At 50.6% G+C, this 26457-nt stretch overlaps 2 protein-coding genes across 3 annotated transcripts; one reads left to right on the top strand and one right to left on the bottom strand.

Annotated features, from left to right (window-relative positions):
• The first annotated feature begins 1206 nt into the window (after window positions 1-1206).
• Window positions 1207-17216, top strand: LOC111159717 (stereocilin). Its single transcript, XM_022522286.1, has 29 exons — window positions 1207-1252; window positions 1996-2781; window positions 2869-2893; window positions 3632-4886; window positions 5886-5948; window positions 6027-6137; window positions 6306-6472; window positions 6666-6852; window positions 6977-7092; window positions 7356-7488; window positions 7845-8027; window positions 8315-8353; window positions 8513-8680; window positions 8851-8916; window positions 9320-9445; window positions 9774-9832; window positions 10623-10746; window positions 10860-10972; window positions 12519-12654; window positions 13067-13263; window positions 13463-13553; window positions 13764-13920; window positions 14553-14722; window positions 15299-15454; window positions 15837-15979; window positions 16173-16321; window positions 16574-16671; window positions 16767-16914; window positions 17110-17216. The coding sequence occupies exons 1-29, from the start codon at window positions 1207-1209 to the stop codon at window positions 17214-17216; spliced, it is 5319 nt and encodes a 1772-aa protein (XP_022377994.1).
• Window positions 17217-17477: 261 nt separating this feature from the next.
• LOC111162227 (creatine kinase, mitochondrial 1A) lies at window positions 17478-23622 on the bottom strand. 2 transcript variants are annotated; one of them, XM_022526498.1, is made up of 10 exons: window positions 23342-23622; window positions 22193-22510; window positions 21366-21564; window positions 21067-21162; window positions 20468-20689; window positions 20256-20341; window positions 20012-20135; window positions 18230-18364; window positions 17905-18030; window positions 17478-17701 (listed from the first exon to the last, which is right to left on the bottom strand). In XM_022526498.1, the coding sequence occupies exons 2-10, from the start codon at window positions 22339-22341 to the stop codon at window positions 17585-17587; spliced, it is 1254 nt and encodes a 417-aa protein (XP_022382206.1). In that variant the 5' UTR covers window positions 22342-22510; window positions 23342-23622; the 3' UTR covers window positions 17478-17584. The 2 variants fall into 2 exon arrangements, with proteins under 2 accessions (XP_022382206.1, XP_022382197.1); XM_022526489.1 differs by lacking the exon at window positions 23342-23622 and having other exon boundaries at window positions 22193-22561.
• Between the last annotated feature and the right edge of the window lie 2835 nt (window positions 23623-26457).

Below are 26457 nucleotides of genomic sequence, written 5' to 3'. Positions count from 1 at the left end.
CTAGCACTGTCCTCAACTTTGGAGGCCTGCCCAAATCATTCCATTTTGTGTGTGGGGGAGGGAGGGGGTCTCAATTTCCTCATTTACAGAATGAGAAGTTTTTACCACAGGATTCCCTCAGGTCCCTTCCAGTTCTAAAATTCTATGATCCTAAGTGAACCTCCTAGGGCAGAAGCTCATTAATAATATATTTGAATGTGTGGGTTTGGGGGATAGAATAGAGGAGGGTTCTGAGGAAAGAGGGACAGAATAATTGTTTAAGCGGAGCCTCAGTGTTGAATTACTATTTAGAGCTGGTATCAGGTAAAAGCCTTTGGGCTTTTAAGTGGAGGACAGAAAAGACTTCTCGCCTTGACTAGACCCAATTATTCTGAACAGATCTCTCCGATCTATGAGCAGTACTCTCTCTTTTTGTGTGTGTGAGCCTGCGTGAGTGTGTTCATTCATGTATGAGTGTGTGAAGTAGCCCCCTTGCACAGTGATGTAATCTGGCTTATATCTCTTTTCTCAGCTCGGAATTTTCTACAGGTCTTTCGCCACAGGAAGAGAGCCAGAAGGCAAACCCAAACATTTGAATGGCCCCTTGAGCAAGTCGCACATCCATAAAATGAGAGGTTTTATCTACGTAACCTCTGAAGTCCTGCCCCATTCTGAGCATTTTGTGGTTCTTGGACTGAATTGAAAGCAGCTTTCCTCTTCCTAAATGTTATGTCATTGGACCAGAACTTGGTCTTTATTCCTCTTCTCTGTTTATACCTGGCTGCCCAGCTTCTTTTTCTGGGTCCCCTTTCTTCTTGACTCCTCGGAATACTACTTGCTTTTTAACTCCTTTGGATCCTCTTTGTTTTCTTACATTTTTCTGCAGAATGCCACCCCCCTACCAGGTTACACCCTTATCTGCATCCTGGCTCTTAACTGAGGCTGTCTCCTTAGGCTCCTTAGGAGCCTTAGGCTCCACCAAGGGCCCCCTGGGATCCCCTATAACTGGTCCCTCTCACAGAAGCACACCTTTTTCCAAAGCCAGAGGATCAGGTATTCAGAGGCTCAGGTGACAAACCTGTCAGGTTACAGATATTGTTTCCTGAAAGACCACACTATAGTGTCAGTGGCAACTCGGGCTGCCTGCGGTGCCCTGCCCTTACCTGGCTATCCCATGCAAGGTGAGAATAACCAGAACTCACCTCTTACTGGTGTTCACCTGGAAACATGGCTCTGAGCCTCTGGCCTCTGCTGTTGCCGCTATCCTGTGCAGGTGAGAGGAACAGCGAGCAGGGCTGGGGATGAGAGGAACGGTTGCTAAAAAGAGACTTAAGAATGCAGAGATTAACTCGTTTCTATAAAAGACAAAGGAAGGGGTATCTGGGTGGCTCAGTCAGTTAAGCATCTGCCTTCGGCTCAGGTCATGATCCCAGGGTCCTGGGATGGAGTCTGCACTGGCATTGGCAATTCCTAAGCAAAGGAGCCTGCTTCTCCTTCTCCCTCTGCCGCTCCCCCTGCTTGTGCTATCCTGTTCTTTCTCTGTCAAATAAACAAATAAAATCTTAAAAAAAAGAGAGAGATAAAGGAAGATGGGTAGAGACTGGAGCTAGGGAGAAAGCGAAGGTTAAGAAAGCAGGTCAAGGGGCGCCTGGGTGGTTCAGTTGGTTAAGCCGCTGCTTTCGTCTCGGGTCATGTTCTCAGGGTCTTGGGATCGAGCCCCACATCAGGCTCCCTGCTCAGTGGAGAGCCTGCTTTTCCCTCTTCCTCTGCCTGCCGCTCTGCCTACTTGTCAAATAAATTTCTGTGTCAAATAAATAAAACCTTAAAAAAAAAAAAAAAAAAGAAGAAGCAAAGGAAGCAGGTCAAGACTTCCTGTAGGATGATTCAGTAAAGGGACTCAGCTCACCAAACCCTGAGCTTCATCTTTAGATCTAAGCTAGGGCTGGGTTCCAGGGCAAGGCTGAATTGGGTTCTAGGCTCTTCCCCTTGATTGAGCTCCTGTTTCTCTCTTTACAGTGACTCTGGTCCCTACTGGGATTCAGTCCCTGGACCCCGGGCTCTCCCTCCTGAAGTCATTGCTCTCCACCATGGACCAGGCTCCCCCTGGGTCCCTCAGCCGCTCACAGTTCTCTGCACTCCTAGCCAACATTTCTTCTTCCTTTGAACCTGGGAGAATGGGAGAGGGACCCGTGGGGGAGCCCCCACCTCTCCAGCCCCCTGCCCTCCGGCTCCACGATTTCCTAATGACACTGAGAGGCAGCCCAGACTGGGAGCCAATGCTAGGGCTGCTAGGGGATGTGCTGGCACTGCTGGGACAGGAGCAGACCCCCCGGGACTTCCTGGGGCACCAGGCAGGTGTGCTGGGTGGACTCGCAGAGGCGCTGCTAGGAGCCTTAGTTCCTGTGGGACCCCCTACCCCTACCCGCCCCCCATGTACCCGTGATGGGCCCTCTGACTGTGTCCTCGTGGCTGACTGGTTGCCTTCTCTGCTGCTGCTGTTAGAGGGTACACGCTGGCAGACCCTGGTGCAGGTGCAGCCCAGCGTAGACCCCACCAATGCCACAGGCCTTGATGGGAGAGAGCCAGCTCCCCACATTTTGCAGGGTCTGTTGGGTTTGCTCACCCCAGTGGGGGAGCTGGGCTCTGAGGAGGCTCTTTGGGGAGGCCTGCTGCGCACAGTGGGGGCCCCCCTCTATGCTGCCTTCCAGGAGGTGCTGCTCCGTGTCACCGACTCCCTACAGGATGAGGTCTTTTCCATCCTGGGGCAACCAGAGCCTGATGCCAATGGGCAGTGCCAGGGAGGTGAGTGCTGCCAGGTCTGCTGGGCTGTGGCAGGGCAAAGAAGGGGTGAGACTGGGAGAGTCCTCTTCCTTACTGTTTCCCTCCTAGGCAACCTTCAGCAGCTGCTTTTATGGTAAGTAACTCTCTTCCCAGGAAAGGAGTTCTGATTGGGCCTGGGAAGTCAGCCTCCAGGGTGGAGGAGAGAACTGATGGGAGGGGTGTTGTTTAGTGGCTTTAGAGCGTGACTGACTAGGTTGGTGTCCCAGCTCTACCTTTACCTAGCCATATGACCTTGGGGAGATTACATTCTCATTCTATGCCTCAGTTTCCCTACTTATAAAATATAAATAATATTAGCCACCATAGAGTTGTGGAAAGAGATTGAGTGGGTTGATACTGTATGTATAAGCCACTTAGAACTGTGCCTCGCACACAATGTTTCATAAATGTTACCCCGTAGAGATGGGATTGGGAAGAAAGGACAAGACTGGATTCCTCCATCACTTACTATTTCAGCACAACAATGCCAGAGCACGGTCAGATTTCCTCAGTTGCTCTGCAGACTTCCTGAAATGAGGCCAAGCAAGGGTTGGACCTAAGCTACCTAAAAGCATATCAAGAAAGGAGAAAGAAAGGAGCCGGGTGGACAGAAGGGACTCCAACTGGGGCTCCTCCTAGATGATTTCGTGCCTTGGCAGGACAGATCTCTCTCCCATTTCCACCTAAACCAGTAACATCTATAGTCCCTGGGACCTTTTGGAAAAGCCTATGCTTGCTACCCCCCTTGCAGGGCTCTGGGCCAGGGTCAGAATGTTCAACTGGAGGAAATGTAAACTGACCAGATGCTGCCTGCTCCTCCCTCTACACCCAGGGGCATCCGGCACAACCTTTCCTGGGATGTCCAGGCGCTGGGGTTTCTGTCTGGATCACCACCCCCACCCCCTGCCCTCCTCCACTGCCTGAGCACGGGTGTGCCTCTGCCCAGGGCTTCCCAGCCCTCAGCCCACATCAGCCCTCGCCAACGGCGAGCCATCTCTGTGGAGGCCCTCTGCGAGAACCACTCAGACCCAGCACCACCCTACAGCATTTCCAACTTCTCCATCCACTTGCTCTGCCAGCACGCCAAGCCGGCCACCCCGAGGCCCCCTCCCAGCCCCGCTGCCATCTGCCAGACAGCTGTGTGGTATGCAGTCTCGTGGGCACCAGGTGCCCAAGCTTGGCTCCAGGCTTGCCATGACCAGCTTCCCGATCAGTTCCTGGAGGCAATATGTAGCAACCTCTCCTTTTCAGCCCTGTCTGGCCCCAACCGCCGCCTGGTGAAGCAGCTGTGTGCTGGCCTGCTCCCACCCCACACCAGCTGTCCTGAAGGCCTGCCCCCTGTGCCCCTCACCCCAGAGATCTTCTGGGGCTGCTTCTTGGAGAACGAGACTCTGTGGGCTGAGCGGCTGTGTGGAGAGGCGGGTCTGCAGGCTGTCCCCCCCAGCAATCAGGCCTGGGTTCAGCATGTGTGCCAGGGCCCCACCCCAGATGTCACTGCCTTCCCACCCTGCCACGTTGGACCTTGTGGGGAGCGCTGCCCAGATGGGGGCAGCTTCCTGATGATGGTCTGTGTCAACGACACCATGTATGAAGCCCTGGCACCCTTCTGGCCTTGGCTTGCAGGCCAGTGCAGGATAAGTCGTGGGGGTAATGACACTTGCTTCCTAGAGGGGCTCCTGGGCCCTCTTCTGCCCTCCCTGCCACCACTGGGACCATCCCCATTGTGCCTAGCCCCAGCTCCCTTCCTGCTTGGCATGCTATCCCAGTTGCCACGCTGTCAGTCCTCTGTACCAGCCCTTGCCCATTCCACACGCCTACATTATCTCCTGCGCCTGCTGACCTTTTTCCTGGGTCCAGGGGCCGGGGGCACTGAAGCCCAGGGAATGCTGGGGCAGGCCCTGATGCTCTCCAGTCTCCCAGACAACTGTTCCTTCTGGGATGCCTTCCGCCCAGAGGGCCGGCGCAGCGTGCTGCGGACGGTCGGAAAGTACCTGGAAGAGGAGGAACTGCCAATATCACTGGGCTTCGAAACCACTGAAAGCCCCAGCTCTGTTACAAACAAGATGGAGCTGCTGGCTTGCTTCAGTGTAAGTGATCTGCCAAGGTGAAAGCCCTGGGAACAGAGGGAAGGACCTCCAAATGATTTCTCTAATGCTGAGAGGATAATAGTATAGTATACTCTAGTGGTTTAAGCACATAGCTCTGGAGTCAGACAGACTTGGGTTCACATCTTAGTTCTATGATCGACCTTGGACAAGTTATTTAACCTCTCTGGGCAATACTTTTTTTTATCTATAAATGAGGGTGAATACTCATGCCAATTTTTTTGTAGGGTGGCTGTAAGGGTTACATAAGATAAAACATGTTGTGGGTTATGTATATAGCAAGATACAGAAACATGTGATAAATGTTATCTCATTATTCTGACTCTTTGACTCTCCCCCTTTCTGCTCCAGAAGGGAAAGGGATCAAGTTGGAGGGCCCTAATTCTGTCCCTAGAGAGTGAGACTCGGAGGCTGGCAAAATAGAGGAAGATTAGGCAGAAATGAGAAAAATTCAGGGCAACTACAAATCGGAAGACTTGGGTTCTGGGGTCAACTATGTTACAAATTAGTGTGGTGTTAGGCAAATAATTTAATTTAGGTTTTCTGGGCTTCTGTTTCTTCTCTGTAGAGTGAGGGGACTAGAATACATAAATACCATAAGTCATTCATTGGTTCCCTGTTTTATGAAAGGCACTTTGCTAGGTTCTGCAGGGTATGTAAAAATTCCTTACTCCACGTTGGGGCCCACCTTTCTCAAGCCCTGCATCCAGTGAAATGATTTTAGACAGATTCATAGCAATTTGGTTCCGATCTCCAAGCATTTATTTATTTATTGAGCCAGCAGTGGGCCTGGCATGGAAAGGGATACAGGAGAAGTTACAGACATTGTCCCTGGCCTAAAAGAATTTAATATCTGAGGAGACACACATCCTAGCTTCAGACGAAGGACAAGCATCCTAGCAAGAGGAGTTGGAGTGCCTGGGGAAGCTTCAGGAGGGACAGAGGAAATATCTCTTGGCATCCTATCTGTCTCCCCACCAGCCTGTGCTATGGGATCTGCTCCAGAGGGAGAAGAGTGTTTGGGCCTTGCAGATTCTAGTGCAGGTAACAGTTGGACGGGCATGTGGGTGGGCTGGGTCACAACCCCGTGAGGCTGTGTCTACCATAACCTCCCACTCCTAGGCATACCTGCACATGCCGCCGGAAAATCTCCAGCAGCTGGTGTTTTCAGCAGAGAGGGAGGCTGCTCAGGGCTTCCTGACGCTCATGCACCGTTCCTGGGCCCAGCTGCAGGTGGGTATTGAGAGAGGGGGAACCGGGGTGGAGGGAGAAATCTAGGAATCAAGGGCACTTAGAACCCAGTGTGCAGAGGGCTTGCCCAGTGGAAGGAGGATCTCGAGAGGAGATCGCAAGGATGCTGAGCATTTCCAGAGCCAGCATCCATTCCTGTGCCCCCCACAGGTACCACCGTCAGAGGAGCAGGCCCTGGGTCGCCTGACAGCCTTGCTACTCCAGCGGTACCCACGCCTTACCTCCCAGCTCTTCATTGACCTGTCACCACTCATCCCCTTCTTGGCTGTCTCTGACCTGATGCGCTTCCCACCATCCTTGTTGGCCAACGACAGTGTGTGAGGACCCTGCACCACCCCTCCTGATCCTGCTGGGGTCAGGCCAACCCCACCAGCCTAGGGCAACCCCTTTCTGAGATCCCCTCTGTTAAAATTAGGGAGAGTCTCCTTCTTGCCTATGATTGTAGGGCTGCAGAGAACTAGGGGACTGTTTGGAACAGGGCCGAGGGTTGAGAGCCATTTCTCTCCCCAGCCTGGCTGCCATCCGGGATTACAGCCCAGGAATGAAGCCTGAACAGAAGGAGGCTCTTGCAAAGCGCCTACTGGCCCCTGAGCTTTTTGGGGAAGTGCCTGCTTGGTCCCAGGAACTTCTGTGGGCCGTGCTGCCCCTGCTCCCCCACCTCCCTCTGGAAAACTTTCTGCAGCTCAGCCCTCACCAGGTAGGACATGATCCTCTTAACTTGACCAGCCCATCTTGTGCTAGGTGGGACAGGAGTCCTGGTCGGCAGCTCCCCACAAGAGTCCCACAGTGACCCCAATACAAGCTGCCCCTCCTCATCTCAGATCCAGGCCCTGGAGGATAGCTGGCCAGCAGCAGGTCTTGGGCCAGGGCACGCTCGACATGTGCTACGTAGCCTGGTGAACCAAAGCATCCAGGATGGAGAGGAGCAGGTGCGCAGGTGAGTGGTTGTGGGGTCGGTGATCAAGGTCACATTGGGAGAGCAGCGAGGATGGCTGCTGGATAGGTTGGGGTCCTAGGAAGGCAGGGGCAAGAAAGTAAGCAAGGGACATAGGCAGTATTGGATTCCGGGACAGAGTCCTATCTATGGCACCCGTATTTCCTAGTTTAGTGGTCAGAGTGCCCACTCTCTGTACCCACGTGGTCCCCACCTTAGTGCCAGCTTCCGTGACCACATGAAGGCCAGCTTCGTGCTCTTCTCAGGCTGGGGTCCCTCGCCTGTTTCCTGAGCCCTGAGGAGCTGCAGAGCTTGGTACCCTTGAGTGATCCAATGGGGCCGGTGGAACGGGGGCTGCTGGAATGTGCGGCCAACGGGACTCTCAGCCCACAAGGACGGGTGAGCCCCTTGGCACAGGCCTACAAGACTCCAGGCTTTTCTTGAGTCAGTGTGGAGGGCTCGCCCAGTCATCTCAACCACACGTGAGCACAATAGTGCCAGCCCTCCCTGACCTCTGCCACCTCTGTTCCTTTATCCATGGTCATTCTTATCTGTTACCACCTCTTCCAGACCTATGCCATTTGGTTTATGAGACCCCAAGCATACCCTCTGAGATCTTCAACCCCATCTGTTCCTATCCCAACCCTGGTTCTAAGTCCCAGACCAGGCCCTAGGAAATCCAAATGTGGGATCAGACAGGAAGCTTAAAGTTCACTTATCTTTTCTCTCCAGTCCCAAAACTTCTTTGGTTACAGGTGGCGTATGAGCTTCTGGGAGTGTTGCGCTCTTCCAGAGGGGCTGTGCTGAGTCCCCGGGAGCTGCGAGTCTGGGCCCCTCTCTTCCCTCAGCTGGGCCTCCGCTTCCTGCAGGAGCTGTCAGAGCCCCAGCTAAGAGCCATGCTTCCTGCTCTGCGGGGAACCAGTGTCACACCCGCCCAGGTGGGCCTGTCTTGCTCTCTGGTGTCCACCCTCCAGCCCTGGGAACACCAGTCAAGAGAATTACATTCAGGGATACCATTAGTTCCTCTAGAGCCTCCTCCTTTTTCTCTGTCCCAAGGAGGGCCCCCTCATCCCCCCTTCTTCAGATCAAGAAGATCCATGGCCAGGCTAGTCAGTGGGGGTGGTAGAGAGGGAGCTAGAAGTTTTGGAGGGTAGCTCCTCCGGACTTGTTTCAAACCTGGCTGCCAGACCTGAAAGCTGCTGTTTCCTGTCCCCTCCCACCTTAGGCTGTTTTACTGCTTGGACGGCTCCTCCCCAGACAGGATGTGAGTAGCAGCCCCTTCTCAACATCCTCCAGAGGTTCTTGTCCCCCTTTCCCTGCCTCCTGCATCTGCCCCTTTCTTCCCTCCATGCTTCCTCACCTGCCACTTACTGTACTGGGTTTGCTGCTCTTCTTCAGGACTCTTGTATCTCTTGCTCCCCAGCTGTCCCTGGAGGAACTCTGCTCCTTGCACCCTCTGCTGCCAGGCCTCAGCTCCCAGACACTCCAGGCCATCCCTAGGCGAGTTCTGATTGGGGCCTGCTCCTGCCTAGCCCCCGAGCTATCACGCCTCTCAGCCTGCCAGACCGCAGCATTGTTGCAGACCTTTCGGGTATGAGAGTGGCAGGGAGGATGAGACCCTTAAGGATGTGGGCTCTGGGGAAGGAGCAGGGAATCTTCCTTTTGGCCAGGGAAGGTCTCCCACACTTCTCCACCTTCTTACACACACACACACACACACACACACACACACACACACACACACTGCCAATTCTCATGCAGGTGAAAGATGGAGTTAAAAACATAGGTACAACAGGTGCCGGTGCAGCTTTGTGTATCCCTGGTCAGGTACGTGTGGCATCTCCCAAATAAACTCCTCTCCCCATCCAAGGGCGGTTTCATACGGCTGGTGCTGCTTCACACACTCCCCACGAGAGTCCAGGCTGGCTCTGTGCCCCCCCCTCAAGACATTAGTTGCCCTCCCCAGTTCCAGAGAACACACTTGCCTAGAATGTCAAGGCCAACCACCCTGCTTTCAGATAAAGAGACCAAAGCTCAGAGAGGACTTTAGTCCACCAGGTGCCCAAATAGCAGCAAGACTTGCCTGCAGCCGCCTTGAGGTGAGGGCTCTCAGGCATGCACTGCTCTAGTGGCGCAGACCATCCAGCCTTATCCTAGCTCTGGTCCCTTCCTGCCCCCGTGGCTCCCCTTACCTACTGCTGCACTGCGACACCTACATGGCCACCGGCAGCCTATCCCCACCACCTGGCCAGACTGCCTGCTTCCCCTGCTCCCGCTGAAGCTGCTGCAGCTGGACTCCGCGGCTCTTCTGGCTAACCGAAGGCGCTACCGCCAGCTGCCCTGGTCTGAGCAGCAGGTAATTCTCTCCACTTAGCCCAGGACTACCCCCTGTGTCCCACCTCTTTTACCCAGCAGCCCTACGTTGGGCACGTTAGCCTGAGCATCCTTTATATATTATAATGTGACTTGCTTGGCTCATTTCTTCTCCCTTCTCCCTAATCCTCCATTTCTCTGTCTCTGTCTCTGTCTCTATCTCTGTCTCTCTCTCAGAGAGGAATGTGCATTTGGGAGAGCAGGAGGCTAATGGGATCTACACGGTGGGGAGGCAAGACTGGGTCCAAGGCATCTTAAGTTCTTAGGCAACTATCTCTGCTGGAGTGCTGCTCCTCTTTTTTCTCTTGTAGGCACAGTTTCTCTGGAAGAAGATGCAGGTGCCCACCAACCTGACATTCAGGAATCTGCAGTGAGTAACCTGTGTTGCGCAGTGAGTTTAATTCGACTAACAATTTTTGAGCACTTACCATGTGCCAGATACCATGTGATGTGGTGGGAGATGTAGGGATGAATGACACATCGTGCCAGCCTGTGGTTCCCCTCTTGGCTCTTTCTCCCTTTACCCTCCTGCCCTCCCACAGGACCACAACTACCCTGATGAGTCTAAGGGATTCAGAAAACCTGGGTTCATGTCCCGGCCCTGACATGTATTTGTGATCTTGGGCAAGTCATTTAACCTCTCTAAGCTTCAGTTTTTTCCTTCTATAGAATGAGAATTAAAATAGTACCTACCTCATAGGATGTGGTTATAAGGATTAAATGAGATAAGGCATGTAAGGGACTTAATAGAATGGCTGGCCCTGTGCAAGCTCCCAACAGACATTTGCTATTGTTAGTTTGATCTGATTAGTTAATCAGAACCACTGGCCAAGCAGAATAAACAGGAATAAGTAAGTGTATCACCTAACTTCTACCCACAGTAGAAGAATCATGGTCTTCAGAATCTAAAGACCTAGCTCTAGGCTCAGTTTAGCATGTTTGTAGGAGAGTAATGTGGGGAACTTCGCTCGACCTCTGTGAATGTTTATTTTCCTCTCTGATAAACAGTGATGATGTGGGGAGCCAATGAGAACATCCGTGGAAAATCATATCTCAAACTATAAGTTACCGTAAATGAGCATCTGTACTTGTGTTGATACAATGAGCAGACAGACCATGGCATGTGATGAATGAGCATCTGTCCACTCACACACCTACAGGGCTCTGGGCACCCTGGCGGGGGGCATGTCGTGTGAGTTTCTGCAGCAGATCAACTCGATGGCAGACTTCCTTGAAGTTGTGCACATGATCTATCAGCTGCCCACTGGGGTTCGAGGGAGCCTGGTGAGAGGGGGTGCTTAGGCATTAGTTGGAGCAGGGAGGCAGGGACCCTGGATACAGAATCCGGTTCCCAAGCTTAAGTCTGTCCTGACATGTTTCCCCACCCTGTCCTACAGAGGGCTTGTATCTGGGCAGAGCTACAGCGGAGGATGACCATGCCAGAGCCAGAGTTGGCAACCCTAGGGCCAGAACTGAGTGGGCTAGATGCAAAGCTACTCCTGGATTTACCGTAAGTGCTCCAACTAGAGAAACTGGCTCCTTAGAAGTCTCAACTTGGGGTAGAAGATCTGCCCCTAGGAAGTGCCCTTAAGGTGGTGTTTTTTTCCTGACTGTTCCCTGATACTAGTTATAGCCCAAAGTAGAGGATTCTATTCAAAGTTGCTCTATGTATTGACTGGTTCCCAGAACATGGTCCCAACATGGAACAGCTGAGGGTTGGTAACACTATGATGTGGCCTTCCAAGCAGTCATGATATAATAGGCTACATTAATAGAGATAGACTATCTAAGCTGAGGGAGGCAATGGTCCAATTCTGCCCTAGAGGATTATAGTCTGTTTAAGCAACCATGTTGTCAGTGTGTCCAATGGAGTACAGAAAGAGAACATGTATGAAACATGCATGATAAATGCCTTCAAATACCCCAAGGGTTATCAAATAGAAAATAGATGGGCATGTTTCTGAAGGGCCATATTGGGCATTGCAAGGATGAAGGAATAAAAATCAGAGTCTTGCAAAATATAAGGAAAATTGATGTAGTGAATTCCCAACATCAACAATTCAAGAGCTGTTCAAGCCTAGGCTGGATGGTCCCATAGCAGGAATGTTGTAGAGCACATTCAAGTATGGGTAAGGGTCGTGGGGAGAGAAAACTCATGAACCTGAGTCCTCCTAACACAGACTCTGGGAGGTTATGAGTATCACTCATAGGCCTCTTTTTCCATTTTACCCCCATCCCTACCCCATCGCCATCTGAACTGTAAGTCAGGGTAGAAAAAGGCTGGTGTTAGCCTTCCTAGGGATGAGGTGGTGGTCAAAGTGGTTGACTTCATCCTTACATTTTTATAGGCCTTTCCACAGATTTTGGCCCTTGTGCTACACAGCCTAGTTCCAGATTTGGCAGCCCTAGAGTATACAATATCACTCCTAATGTGGGGACAAGAGGGCTTTAAAAAAAAAGCCATTCAAATCTTTTTAATTTAGATAATTTAGAATTCTAAGGACCTAGATAAGGTGAAAGATCCTAGACCATGAGCTGGAAGACCTGAGTCCCTCATCTGTGAAAGAGTAAGAAAAATACCTTTCTTACCTCAAGATCTTGTCGTAAGGATCAAATGAGAGAACACCCAAAAGAACTTGGTAAACTGTGTAGCATGATACAAATGAGAGAGGACCTCCTCCCAACAAGCAGAGGAAGGGTGGTGCTGTAGAAGAGAGGAACTGGGAGTAAGATCCCACCACCTCTGGGAACCCGTCTCCTAATCTATCAATGGGGGGAAATTTCAAAGATAGTTGATATTTGGAGCTTTGGGTTCCATTAGATGGTAAGATCATTGGTCATTTCTTTTCGGGAATACTAGAAGTATGTCATTCCTTTTGTTCCCTCCCTTTAAACACTATGATGGGAATTGCATCTGGGGCAACTTAATATCAGATCCTGTCCAGGGCCATAAGTTTTGTTCTGATGTTACCTCTTTTATCTGGGCAATGTGGCGTTCTGTGGTTTCTTTTCAACAGGGCTCATTTCTGAGGGCCCCTGTTGTCAAATTGCTATAGGGTCCGGTTGATGGAGAGACTGTCCAATGAATCTATTATGTTGGTGGTGGAGCTGGTACGAGGAGCTCCAGAGCAGCTGCTGGCACTAACCCCAGTCCACCGTGTAGCCCTGGCGGAGAGGGCCCTACAAAACTTGGTAAGAGTCCAACCTACCAGACTCAGAGTTGCTGCCTGGATAATTTTTACCTCTCAGACAATGCTCTCTGTCTTCTAGGCCCAGCCCCACACTTCTGATGCCAAACAGGTTCTTGTCCACAAGGCCCTAGCCCCTAGATCTACCTCCAGGTTCTATTCCTTGAGAACCTGCTTCCTATTTCTTATCCACATTCACTGGAGTCCCAGAAATCCTTTGGATTCCATCTCTTAGCCTTTCTGCCTCCGCCTATCTGGGCTCCTGATTTAAGAAAGTAAACAATGGCAGTGAACATTATAGGATTTTGAGTTGGGAGCTTGGAGGGAGAGAAGAATCAAAGGTTTTGGTGTCTTGATCAGAGTCTGGTCGTCTGAGTCAGAGATGCATTGTCCCAAGGCCTGATGCCCCTCTCTAGGCTCCAAAGGAGACAACAGTCTCAAGGGAAGTGCTGGAGACATTGGGCCCCTTGGTTGGATTCCTGGGGATAGAGAGTACACGACGGATCCCCCTACCGATCCTCCTGGCCCATCTCAATCAGCTGCAGGGCTTCTGCCTAGGAGAGCCATTTGCCACAGAGCTGGGATGGCTCCTATCGCAGGAGCCTGTTCTTGGGTATGAACCTTTGGAAACTTCCAATTCTAACTCATCCTACACCCACCCTCTTAACCACCATCATCAGTGGCAGCTCATTTAATACACTCAAGGGTCCTTGGAGCCCTGAGTCCCCAATCCTAGAATGTCCTCTTTTCCCCTTCCTTTCCATCACAGTTCTCTCAGCATCCCAGCCCCTGATCTTCTTCCTGTCCCCCAGGAAGCCAGAGTTGTGGAGCCAGGGTGAAGTAGAACAAGCTGGACGCCTAGTACTCACTCTGTCTACTGAAGCTATTTCCTTGATCCCCAGGGTGAGGTGAAGGAACAAGGGAGGGAGTAAGGGCAGAGAGGGGACTGGTGAGCTGGTTCTGGGGAGCTACGGCCAAGGAGGTGTGGGGCAAGGGTTGTAAAGCCTGAATCTGGGGAAATTGCTAAAAAGAGACAGTACTTTAGAATTAGAGCTGCAGCAGCTGGCCCTGACCTTCTAGGTCTCTGCACTCTCCATCTCACTTCTCACACAGGAAGCCTTGGGACCAGAGACCCTGGAGCAGCTCCTAGAGAAGCAGAGGAGCTGGGAGCAGAGCAGAGTTGGACAACTATGTGGCGGTCCACAGCTTGCGCCCAAGAAAGCCGCCTTGGTAGCTGGGATTGTACAGCCTACTGCAGAAGATCTCCCAGGTGAAACTACCCAAATATTCATAAGTCTATAGGAAAGAATATCCAGCAATGGAATCAGAATTTTAGGCTTTAGGTATGATGTGCCCTTTGAGAAGATTTACACACTTTCTGTTCTCTGGACTCGGTTTTCTAATCTACAAACCAAAGTGGTTAGCGGGATGATCTTCAAGGTCTTTTCTAGTTCTAGGGTTCTATAGCCCTAGAAATTTAGAACCCATTGCACTTTGAGCCCAGGACTTCCCTTTTCCTATTCTCTTATCCCTGTTAACAGTGACCCAGCTCGTAGGCTTGGCTCTATGCTAGAGTATGGAGCTGTCTGCTGGGAAGATGCTTAGGATGTAGGAGGGAGACCCTCTGGGACCTGAGACCTGGGTTCTGATCTAGACCTGCCATTAAATCCCTGGGCAACCTCCCTCAGTCTTCCATTTATATAATGTGGAGCTTGTCCTCTCTAATCACTTACTTGTTCTAATGTCCTTTGAGTCCTGTAATTCTCACACTATAGTAATCCTTTGGCCCATAGTGTCCACACTACCCTTTTCAAAGGTCAGAGGGGTCATTCCATCTATAGATATCTCTCAGGGCATAGTTTAGTTCTACACTGATGTCCTGTGCCTGCCTTACCTCTTCAGAACCTGTGCCAAATTGTGCAGATGTACGGGGGACATTCCCAGCAGCCTGGTCAGCAACCCAGATTGCGGAGATGGAGCTCTCAGATTTTGAGGACTGCCTGGCATTATTTGCGGGAGACCCAGGACTTGGGCCTGAAGAACTACGGGCAGCGATGAGCAAGGCAAAACAGGTTAGGGATAGAGAGGCCAACATGAGGAAGCTGGTTGGGTGCAGTGTGGAACACAAGGAAATGGATAGCCGGGTAAGAGATGGGAGAAACAGGAGATTAAAGAATTAGAGAGTTTGGATCCTGAGAAGGGAGTCAGAGGAAAAGAAGCTAGTGCAATGGGTAGAGGGAAGAAAGCAGTGGTTACCAAACTTTACTGTGTATAAAAATTATCCAGGGAGCAGGTTTTTAAAATGCTGATGCAAGGGTCCCATGCCGCTCACTGAAGAATCATCTTAGTGCTATAGGGATCTACATTTTAACAGGCATTCCCAGTGAGTCTGGTGCACATAAACGTTTAGAAATCATGGACTAAGAGTGTGCTATTCTTCCCTACTGAGACTCTAGCATCTTTCAGTAATAGCCTAGTCAGAGGAACCTTAAACCATCCTCATTTTACAGCTGAGGAAGCTAAAGACCTAGAGAGGCAAGTGATTTGCCTTCAGTTACACAGCTAAGGTCAGAGGCATGACTAAGACCCAGCATTCTCACTTCTAGACCAATGCTTTTCCATCCACATTGTTCTTCTCTTTCTCCTAGTTGTGGGGTCCTCCCCGGGGATTCCGTCCTGAGCAGATCCTGCAGCTGGGTCGGCTCTTAATAGGTCTAGGAGAGCGGGAACTACAGGAGCTGACCCTAGCGGACTGGGGAGTGCTGAGCACCCTGGGACAGATAGATGGCTGGAGCTCTGTCCAGGTAACACCTTCCCTTTTTCTACTACCTTCCAAACATCCATTCCACAGGTCCAGGCCTCTAGGGCACCTAAAGCCCAAGGAATGTTTTCCTGTCACCCTGCCTGGCCATTCTTTCTATTTTTAAATACCTCATACTTGTGGCAATAGAAACTCTGTGATTTATTCACTTTGAGCCCCTGAACAGGTAAAACTCCCTTCTGCCTGGCCCTTTTCCCTGGCCTTCTAGTTTTGGATCTTCAACCTTCCCCATGGCTAGTGGATCTTCTGGTCTTAAGAATATAAGTATATAGTCCAGTAGCACTTGTCACTTCCCTAATCACTTCCTCTTCTAAGAATTCCCCATGATTTCTCTCCTTATTCTCTGCCCTCCATCCCTGTATCAGCTCCGGGTTGTGGTCTCCAGTTTCTTGCGGCAGAGTGGCCGGCATGTGAGCCACCTGGACTTCCTTCACCTGACTGCCCTGGGTTATATGCTCTGCGGACTTCGGCCAGAGGAGCTACGGCATATCAGCAGTTGGGAATTTAGGTCACCTGTGGAGGGGGGTGTGGGTGGTGGTGCTGAGGTAAAGGTGGACTCACTGGGGTTGGAAGGCTCATGAAGGAGTGAGTGGTCCCAGGGAGGAAGGGACCTCACTTGAAGCGGTCTCTACTCGCATCTCACAACCATGGGCCCTATCACCGTGGTTGAATCTTCTCCCTTCCACCCCACTCTTCCACAGCCAAGCAGCTCTCTTCCTGGGCAGTCTGCATCTCCGGTGTTCTGAGCAGCAGCTGGAAGTTCTGGCCCAGCTCCTTGTGCTGCCTGGTGGTTTTGGTCCCATCAGTAACTGGGGGCCTGAGATCTTCACTGAAATTGGCACCATAGCAGGTAGGGAGGCTGGACCCCTGCTGGTTCTGGTTGTCATGGGTTGGTTTCTGTACCATGGCTGGACTGGGTGGAGGACTGCTCTGGAATTCTTAAGGTGGGAGTCTGAGAAGGTATTTAGGTAAGAGGTTGGAGAGGTGTTGGGAAAGGTATATGGTACTTTGGGAGAGGTTGGAGAAGGTCTGTAGGTTTGAAGAGAAGGGGGGAGTGTGGTATACAACAGCGTTTGAATGCCCATCCCACGTGCTTTAACAGCAGGGATCCCAGACCTGGCTCTTTCAGCACTGCTGCAGGAACAGATCCAGGGCCTCACCCCTCTTGCTATTTCTGTCATCCCTGCTCCTAAATTTGCTGTAAGTATTGATGGGCTGGCGTTTGGGGTGACCATGAAGAGCCAGGGCCCAACGGGGGCTACAGTGGATGCACTGATTCCTGTCCCCACCCCCAGGTGGTGTTCAGCCCCACCCAGCTATCTAGTCTCACAAGTGTTCAGGCTATGGCTGTCACTCCTGAACAAATGACCTTTCTGAGTCCTGAGCAGCGACGAGCTGTGGCATGGGCCCAGCACGAGGGGAAGGAGAATCCAGAACAGCAGGGTGAGTTCCCAAATGCACAGCCTGACCCTCCAACTCCTGACCCAGAATCTGACCCTGAACTTAGTTCTTTCTGGCTCATAAGACTCACTCAGGGAGATCCCTGGAATAAAGGGATCTAGGCAGATAGCTTCCATCTATTAGTGGTTCCTGGGGAACAGAGGTGTAACATTCCTCCCATTCTCTGTCTCATTATAGGTCGAAGCACAGCCCGGGGCCTTCAGGACTGGTCACAACCCTCCTGGGCCATGGCGTTGACCATCTGCTTCCTTGGCAACCTGCTACAAACCTGTCTCTACAGTTAAAGAGAGGGATTGTTGGGAAAGAAACTTTAATAAAGTGCAAATGGAAATGCATTCTAATTATCCTCAGGAAGCCGATGAGGAATATGGGTAAAATGCTAATGCCTTCCACCCACCTGAGAATCAGTGTTCCTGGCATGCCATATCTGGAGACTTCTTTCCATCATAAATAACCCCACTGCTTCTTTTCCTTTCCTGGAGGCTAGTCCCTCTTCACCCCAACCATGAGAAATAACACAGACAGCTAGAGCACAGCAAGGAGGCTTTACTAGGACAGAAGGGAGTTGGGGGCATCCAAGGCAAGTAGAATGGGCCACATTAAAACGAGCAGAAGTCTTGGGAATCTTGAGTCATCTTCTGGGGAGGGGGATTTAATGCTTATTGTGGACAAGAGGAGGAGGGATGCGGATATCCTGGCCTCTCTCCAGACGCCGTTCACAATCAATCAAATAGTTCACGCCATCGATGACCAGCTGCACCAGCTCCACCTGAAGGACACTAACCCTTGATCTCTGCTTCCCATAACTTGAGTTTCCTTCTTCAGCACTGATTTGCCTGCTCTAGGAACTCCTTTCCAGTTGCCTCCCCACTCAACCTGAATTTCATTTCAGATTCCTAGGGCCCATTCACCATCATATTTCAACCCCCACAGACCTATATCTCTCCTCACCCTAATCCCTAAGGATCTCACCTCTGATTTGCCCAGTCGGTCCAAATTAGAGATGTCAAAGACGCTGCCTGTGGCAGCTGTGTCCACTCCTCCAGTACCACGTTTCTGGAGCCTTAAATTCTCCAGGATCTTTGGGAAGCGGCTATCCTAGAGGGGAAAAGATAGGGGTTGGGGGCAGGGTCAATAGGGGCAGAGACTGGGTATACCCGGAACGAGCTCAGAGCCCTTTCCCCTGACATTTCTAGCCACAATATGTCTGGCTCCTTTCCAAAATGCTCACCCCCTCCCAACCACACACAGCCACTGTCCTCACTCATGCTCCACTCTAACCCCACAATTCCTTTACTTTGCTTAGCAGAGGCAGTTTGATGTGCACTCCTGCCCGAAGTCCAGTGCCCAGGTTAGACGGACAGGTCAAGATGTATCCCAAACGCTCATTCCACATGAACTCCCAGCCACGCTCCTGGATCAGCCGCTCCACCTGAGTCCATAAAGGCTCTGTTAGTGAAAAGTCAGGGATATGTGAACCCTCCCTTAGCCAGACCTACAGGAACTCTATAAGTATATCAAGAACCAGAAACTTGGGCTGTGAGAGAATGACACTGCGGGGTGTGTGTGTGTTTGTGTGTAAATGGTTTGTTATTATCACGCATACAAGGTAATTTTGATGTTGCAAGCCCATAATGGTGTGATTATAGCAAAATATCTTACATGTGAAAGAGGAGAAACTTGGGAGAATGATGCATTTGGGATGATCTAGGGAAATGAGTGGGGGTGGTAGACTGAACTGAGAAAGGGATGATTATTCAATGAGCTCAGCATACATGGATTATCTTTGCTTTGCTAATGAGCCTAGAGTTTGGAAGGGTTCTTTCACACATAAAATGAGGGTGTAGGCTTTGCAACAGGAAGAGGCAAGAAAGCCTTCTGTTAGCTGTGGAAAAAGCACATGTGAGAAGGCAGAGAGAAAGGTGCAAACAGTCCAAAAGAGCCGGACTCATAGTTAAGGGTGTGCGTGAGGGGGTTGGGGGGGAAGTAGGGGAAGGGTATTTTGTTTCACTTGAGCATCCTAATCATGGAGATGGCCATTAGAGTTCAAGACACAGGGGATCTGCCAGAGTACTGGACATGAAAACTACCTAACATGAGTAAAGTGGACCCTATTCATAGTTCAGAAACAAAACAAAACAAAACAAAACGAAACTATGGTATAGGGGGCATATTTAACAGGCTGGCCAAGGGGAAACCCTTCCATCTAGAAAAATAGTAATAGGAGCTAACATTTACTGAACATTTATTATGGGCCAAGCATTTCACATGCTTTATCTCACTTAATCACCACAATAACATAAAATGTAGGAAGCCTTATTATCCCAATTTTACAGATGAGACACCTGAGGCATATCATTTGAAAAGTACTTCCCTACCCACTGACAGAATATGTTATCTGTTATTTGCCAAAAACAATAAAAACTTCCCAGCTAGAATCTAAAAGAAGAGGAGCTGTCTCTACAAGTCCAAAATAGAATTGTAGATAGAAGAACATACAATAAGAACTGGGTTTATAGGGATTTCTAATCTAGAATAGAATATGGAGACCTAATCCCTATAAGACTCAGGAATTCAGTAGAGCCACACGTTCTGGAACTTATGCCATTCCATCTTCCATTTACCCCAGTCTTCTTCCTGCTCTCAGCTTAAAACCTAGACATGATACTTTAGTGAAAATGACAGAATCCAGAGCCAAGAACTACCCTGGCTCAGAACTGGGTGATTACATTGAAATCATGGACACACCAACCTTTTACTCCCTACCTTGATCCAGGCTCAAACTTTTCCTTATTTGAACACTCCACACATCCCAGGCACTGAGTTACTCCTTTGTCTTATATGGCAACTGCTTTATTTACTACCTTGTACTCATGACATTCTTTCTCTCTTTCTATTCTTGTGTGACCATATATCCTGCTTTTCCCTCGAGAGAGTCCTGATATATTGTCCTGGAGTGACTGATGATAATCCCCTTTGCTATCAAAAGTGTCCTGAGCTGGTTGATAAATTATATAGTCTAGTCTTTGGTTTTTCCTTATGTCCTCCCACATAGTTCCCTTATACACTCTTCTCCAACCTCTTTGAGGCCTCGACAGAATCTTTCAAACACTTTCTTCATGTTGCCACCCTTCTCCATAGAGATGACCCTTGTATGATCCTCCTCATTCACCCAGATCAAGAAGCTCTTCTCGTTGTTGTGCCTGAGAGCGGAAAAGAAGAAAAGACAGGGATTAAGAGGCAGGTCCAGAACTGGAGGAGATAGAGGGGAAAAAAGGCACTTAAGGGGCATGGGGACAAAAGAGGTAAGGTAAGCCTCATACCAGATCCCACGAGCATCTGGCCAGTCTCGAGCCATTCCTGCTGCAGTCAGCAATGGGGACACAGGCTTATCAAATAGGAAGTGATCCTGAGGCAAGTAAAAGGACTTGGTTTAAGAATCTTCACAGTAGCCCCTAGGCCCTCTGGCCCACCCTCCCCTCTGATTCTTCTTTCCATCTGCTTCTCAACCCTGCTCCTTCTCAAGGCCCCTCACATCAATAAGCTGCTGCTGTTCAGCCTCTGTCATCTCACTGAGCCGATAGTAACGTCCAGCCAGGTCACCCTTCAGGCCACTCAGTGCATCTACTACAACACGTTCCACCTCTCGTCGCTCTGCCCGAGTGCAGGCTGGAGGAAGACTGAGTCCACGGATACTTCGGCCAGTTCTGACTCTCGAGGACAATACATACCTCTCATCAAAGTAGCCAGAACGAATCTAGGGAATAAGAGGAATTAATGTAAGTCACAGGAGCACAGTGGGTGCGAACTGAGGGCCTTGGGGAAGGAGAGACCTTCAAGAACTGTAAGGATCCTTACTGCATGCATTAGTAGGAGTCCACTCAGCAAGTACTCCAACAGAACGGGGCATTAGGAACCCTCCCTCAAACCGCCTACTTTGGGGTATGGTCACTCTCATCGACCCTCTCATCTCCATATCTGCTGCTTCTTAAGATACAATTCCTTCCCCCACACCAAGACTAAAATCTCAACAGTCTAATGACTCCGAGTCAGGAAATGATTAAGGTGAAGGGATTAGAAAACAGAATGTTGTACATAAGGCAATGTAAATCAGAAGTAGAATGTCTGACCTACCTTGCTGGCATCCAGGTCAGTGGTATGTTTCATTGTTCGGGGGTCATATCCATTGTGTCGCTCTTGTATCACAGGATCAAACAGCTCAGCAAATACCTGATGAGGAATTAAGAGGGAGAGGGTGGTTAAAGAGAGGGGATCCCTTTCCAGGCTTTAGCTGTGGACTGATTTCACTGGGTCAGAAAACGTGCGTATGGAAGGTCCAGCCTTAAGGGAAAGTGAAGGGTCTGTAGGGGGAAGGAACTGGGATTACTGGGAAGATGAGTTGGGTCACCAGGGAGACTCTGGGGGCCCCCTACCTCATAGGTCTCCTCATCTCCAGCTACCATGCCCACAGTCTTGATGAAGGGGTGGCCGGGGTTGTCCACGCCAGTCTGGATACACTGATCTAGCGTCCAACCAGTGGGTGTGGTCTTGTCGCAGAGCCGGGCATAGACTGCTGGGGTCAGGTGACTGGCCATGCAGTTGTTGTGCTTTCGGAGGTCTGGGTACTCAGCGCTAGGGAGGGGGTACCCAGTAACCATGGAGGGAGAGCACAGGGGGCCTAGACCCAGGGCAGTCAGCTGGGAGCTATCCAGTTAGCCATGACTGGCTTTGCTCCTTGGGAGAAGGGGAGATTAGAGGGAGCCTAAACCTTGGTAATCTCTTTACGGACTTTCAGGGTCTATTCTTTCCCAACAGTTCTAGCTTCCTCTTGCTAACCGGCTCAATTCCCCCAGATTTGCTCAGTTCGTTCCTACCATTAATACGACAGTAGGGATGGGGGAGGGGAAAGACCAAGGAGGAGAATTCAGGAAATGGGGGGAAACAGCAGGAAAGCGAAAAGGATAGTTCCTGGTTTCTCAATTAGGGATTTGGGCAGAGTGGGTGCAGCCAGAACTCACAGGGCCAGAGCGGGTCTTGGGGGCGGGGACTGCGAGTTACAGGTCCCCAGGAATGCGTTTAACCTCACGGTTTTGGCCTCAATCCCTAACCCACTGAGGTCTCCAGACTCTACAGCACTCCACTCCAGAGCCTTCGTGATTATAACCCTTCTCTGTTGCCCGGGTCCTCATCTCCATCCCCACCTTCGTTCCCGTCACCACCTCCCCCCCCCCCGACACCCCTGCGCCTCAGACACTGATACCTCGGGGGATACAGCCTTCGTCGTTCACTGGCGGCTCTTACAGGTTCAGGGCGGAGCAGAAACCCAGCGGCTAGAGACCCAGCTCCAGCCAAAGCCAGGAGCCTGAGCCCCGGGCGGGCGGACAGCAGACGAGAGAAGGGACCAGCCATGCCTTGAGGGTCCGGTTACTCAATCCCGGAGCGGGAGCTGGCGGAGGGCAGGAACGGGGAGGGAGGATGCAACCCGGAGGATTGAGGACCGGAACTCGATGCGAGGCTGGAGCCGAAATGGGGGCCGGAGTGGAGTCCGGAGCGGGAGATGGAGCGTGTTCCAACCAGACTGCAGGAGAGGCGCAATGAGCTAGCGGCGGGTGGTGGAGGAGAGGGAGGCCCCAGCCGCAGTCTCCAGGGGTGGGGCTCACGCAGGCTCCGCCTTTCCGCCTGCGACCGTGCTAGGTGTGCGGGGGCAGAGGAGGTAAGTACCGCCAGGTAGATTAGAGGACCGGAGCTCCCCAACTCTAGGCCGGGGATGCGGGCCCACTTGAGAGAAGGTCGCCCAGATTTCAGCACCAAGTACAGGACAGCACCCGAGGGGACCCGAGAAAGCCGAACACCCTTCCCCCAAGCTTTCCCACTTAATCGGGAACCCGATTCGTCACTCTGGGTGTGAAAGGGTGACATTGCACAACCTCTTCTCTAGTTTTTGGCCTTCCCCAGTAACCTCTTCATATTCTCACGGGAGGCGGCCGCTGGAGAAACCGCAGAATAAGTACAGATACCAGAGAAAGACAGGAAGAAAACACACAGAGGCAGACACTGGAAAAGACACCGGTGGCTCAAGGTCACCTTTTCCTTAGAACCAGGAAGAGGACCAAGGAGCCCTTCTGCCACCCCTGTGCTATTCTTAAAAGGTCGTGGAAGCATTCCCTAAGAGGAACCAGAGAAACATTAACTCTTGCCCATTTATATTGTGTTCCATACCCCCACTCAGCCCCCAAGCCTGAAGCCCTGTCCTGCCTCCACTTCTCAGGATCTCCCGCTTTTCTCCCCCCTCTCTCCTCCCCAACCTCTACTTCACCTTTGATCTTTTAATTCTTCATGCTTTATCCAGGTTCAGAAGTGTTTGCTGCCTACAGGACTCCCTCTGAGTATTCTTTGCAAGCTTGCCTACCTGTTGGTTGCACTGATATGGAGCTTGGGGTTGGGCTGGGAATCGTTAGTTTCCTCTTTCTCCTCTCCCTTCTCTTCCCTCTTTGTAGCTTCCGTTCCTGGGCCGGAGGAGAGTGTAAGGTGAAGTGAAGGGTGTGGTAATATGACGAGGTGTAGGAATGGAACAGGCAGGCACAGGTCTCCAACCACCACAAGTGTTACTTTCTTGGCTCCCTAATGCTATTTAATACAGTGTGTAAAGGGGAGTGGTGTTCAAGGGCCTAAGGTTGCCAGGGAATCTCTCCCTTCCTACTGGTCCTCTGTCCTCTCTTCTCAAAAGGTGTGTATTCTGATTTGAGAGGGTGTGTTCCCACAGTTCAAAGTGTGACTTGACTTAGGTGTAACTTGACCTTTGTCCTGGCAGGAAAGAGAATGAATGCCAAAATAGAGATGTGGGGCTTCAGTATGGAAGTCAGTTAAGGTGGGGTGGGTATGGTGGTGTTAGTCCCTTATCTCCACTATCTTGGTGTGCCCACAAGATAGTAAGATACTTGGAAATCTTATTTGAGAAAGAGAAATTCCCTTCACATGGTCCTCTGGCCCCACTAAAGAGACCCTACTGAGATTCCCTTCATTTCTCTCAGGCTTCCCTTGTGTTTCTTTTTCTCCCCTTCTCATTTGCAGGTATCCTTAGAAGCCATCCACCTTTCTTTTGTGTCTGTCATTTAATTTCTTCTTCAGGTAAGAGAACAAGTATCGGAGAACAGATAGAGTTCTACAGTTAAGAGTCTGTTTTGGAGAGATGGAAAATGTTACCTGTGGGCTCATTGTCTAGGTTAAGAAGTAGTCATGAGCAAGCAAATATAATTACTTGGAATGGTGTATGTTTACCCACATAAAGAAGGGAGATAATTTTCCAGAGTGGTAGGGTTGTTATTTGATTGAGAGGGTGGTTACTATGATTAAAGAGGTAGGAAACAAGAAGAGAGAACTACAGAAGGAAAAATAAGACTTGCCCAGAGGAATAGAGAAAGCACTCAAGTTTGGAGACTAGCCGTTCAAATTTGAATACTAGCTCCACTGAGAAAAGACATGATGTGTGTACTTTTCTTATTCCCTGTGAGCCTCTAACAGCCACATTAAAGCTCACTTTAAAAAATTATCCTATGGCATGCAGGAGGTAATTGATATATATGTATTTGATTTCCTTAATGATAATGATACCAATACTACTTAACATTTATAAAGCACTTTACAATTATAAAGAACTCTTGTATGTGTTATTTCATTGAATTGGATTGTTCCAATGGATGATCAGGGACTAAGCCTACATTTTTCAGGGTGGGGTGAGAAAGACAAGTTAATTACCTAGAAGATGGTTTAATAACTTGATTGAAGGGTTGGAGTGGTGGAGAGAACACGAGCCTGAGTAGAACTCGGGAGGATTCTATTTCCCTTAGGGACGGTCCTTAGAATCATCCCAATCTCATTCAGGATGCCTTGGGGGTCAATATAATGAGGCACCTGACTGAAAAAGTGGTAGGTGAGGTTGCAGAAGAGAAACAGGGAACTTGGAATTGTCTTGGCCAAGGAAACCTATGTAAGGATGAAAAGATAAGAATAAAAATGCAAACATATACAAAATGCTTTCATATAATCAGTACTGTATGATTAGGGTTTTTTTTTTTTAAGATTTTATTTATTTATTTCACAGAGCGAGAGAGAGTGTGAGCACAAGCAGTGGGAGTGGCAGGCACAAGGAGAGAGAGAAGCAGGCTTCCCATGGAGCAGGGAGCCTGCTGTGCTCCATCCTAGGGTCCTGGGATCATGACCTGAGCCAAAGAAGACACTTAACTGATGGAGCCACCGAGGCGCCCCTGATTAGGTTTTTAAACCACTCTCTTTCAGATGAAGAAACGGAGGCTGTTGGAAGTTCAGTGGCTTGTCCAAAGCTGCGCAGCTATTAAAGGCAAGGCCAGGATTCAAACCCAGGTTTGTCTGGTTCCAAGGCTGGAGGAGGGGTAAAGAACGAGCCCAGTGTGGAGATCGGAACCATCTTGTCCAGTCTTCCCTGTCCATCCATTTTCTTGTCTCCTCCATAATAAGTCTCTTTGTTCCTTTCCTTAACTTTCTGAGTTGTTTTTCTCTTTGTCTCTTTTTGTCTCCAGTCTACTCCTCTACATCTGTTAACATTTATTGGCTAAGTATGTCATACTCCTTTTGTTTAAACAAACAAACCAACAGAAAACCTGGTTTTGTTTTCAAGGACGTGCAGTGGCACAAAATGTACCTCTTCCTCTGCATCTTGCTTCTTCCCTGCTCTTGGTCTCCCTGTAAAGTTTCTGTCAAAAACCAAGCATCCGGGCTGTGCCATGCCAACGCAGTTAGAAATCGGAGGAAGGGTAGCATCAGGTTGCATTCCCTCCCCACAGCCGCTAGGGGCCACCCTCCTCCACGCAGAAGTGCGGGCCAACGCAGCCTGACTCCGTTGCTGGTGCGCGCCCTCCGCTGATTGGTGACACCGCAGGGAAGCCGCGCTTTGATTGGGCTGCTGTCAGGTGTCGCTGACGGCAGGTTCGGCTGCGCGAGCGCAGGGAGGCGGGTGAGCGAGGGCGGGGGGGGGTGGGGGGGGGGCTGGGGGCGGGGGGCGGTATCTGAGGGGGTGGGCTGGGTAGAGTGGGCTCGGTTGGTGCTGTGGGCAGTGTTTAGTACCCGCTGGGGGCAGCTTCTGAAAGAGGCCGGGCGGAGAGGCCTCAATGTCAGCGTAGGGAGAGTAAGGCGGGGGCGGGCGAAGGCTGGTGGAGTCGCATCGGAGGGCGGTATTCGTGACCGGGAGCTGTGTGAGGAGAGACACCGGAGGGGGTCAGCGAGAGAAGAGCGGGGTTTGAGGATTTGCGGGAGGAAGAGGGAGTCCTGCGTGAGGAGCGGAGGCAGCAGGGGAGCGGGTCAGGGTGGGGAGGTCTGCGTGAGGAAGGGTGGAATGGAGTCGACGCGGGAGAGGATCGCTAGAGGAAGGGGTTGTTGCAGAGAAGAGGGGACCCTGGAGAGAGCTAGTGTGAGGACGGAACGGATCGTAGGCATTCTTTGTGGGGAATCATTGAGGGTTCGATATAAATATGTTACCAAGTGTAGTGACGA

Source organism: Enhydra lutris, unplaced genomic scaffold, assembly GCF_002288905.1.
Source record: "Enhydra lutris kenyoni isolate GAN:26980312 unplaced genomic scaffold, ASM228890v2 scaffoldscaffold4, whole genome shotgun sequence".
In the NCBI taxonomy this organism is placed as follows: Eukaryota; Metazoa; Chordata; class Mammalia; order Carnivora; family Mustelidae; genus Enhydra; species Enhydra lutris.
The sequence above is the reverse complement of the archived record's forward strand: the minus strand, read 5'-3'. Positions and strand labels throughout refer to the sequence as shown.

What these genes read in the sequence shown, in the direction of transcription:
- LOC111162227 (XM_022526498.1), bottom strand. Translation starts at nt 22,341, where the DNA reads ATGGCTGGTCCCTTCTCTCGTCTGCTGTCCGCCCGCCCGGGGCTCAGG. An exon ending in AACAGCAGCAGCTTATTGAT is followed by an intron (nt 20,342 to 20,467) that starts GTGAGGGGCCTT and finishes TACTTGCCTCAG; the next exon opens with GATCACTTCCTATTTGATAA. An exon ending in CCAGATGCTCGTGGGATCTG is followed by an intron (nt 20,136 to 20,255) that starts GTATGAGGCTTA and finishes TTCCGCTCTCAG; the next exon opens with GCACAACAACGAGAAGAGCT.
- LOC111159717 (XM_022522286.1), top strand. Translation starts at nt 1,207, where the DNA reads ATGGCTCTGAGCCTCTGGCCTCTGCTGTTGCCGCTATCCTGTGCAG. An exon ending in CTGGGGTTCGAGGGAGCCTG is followed by an intron (nt 10,747 to 10,859) that starts GTGAGAGGGGGT and finishes CCTGTCCTACAG; the next exon opens with AGGGCTTGTATCTGGGCAGA. An exon ending in TGAAATTGGCACCATAGCAG is followed by an intron (nt 16,322 to 16,573) that starts GTAGGGAGGCTG and finishes GTGCTTTAACAG; the next exon opens with CAGGGATCCCAGACCTGGCT.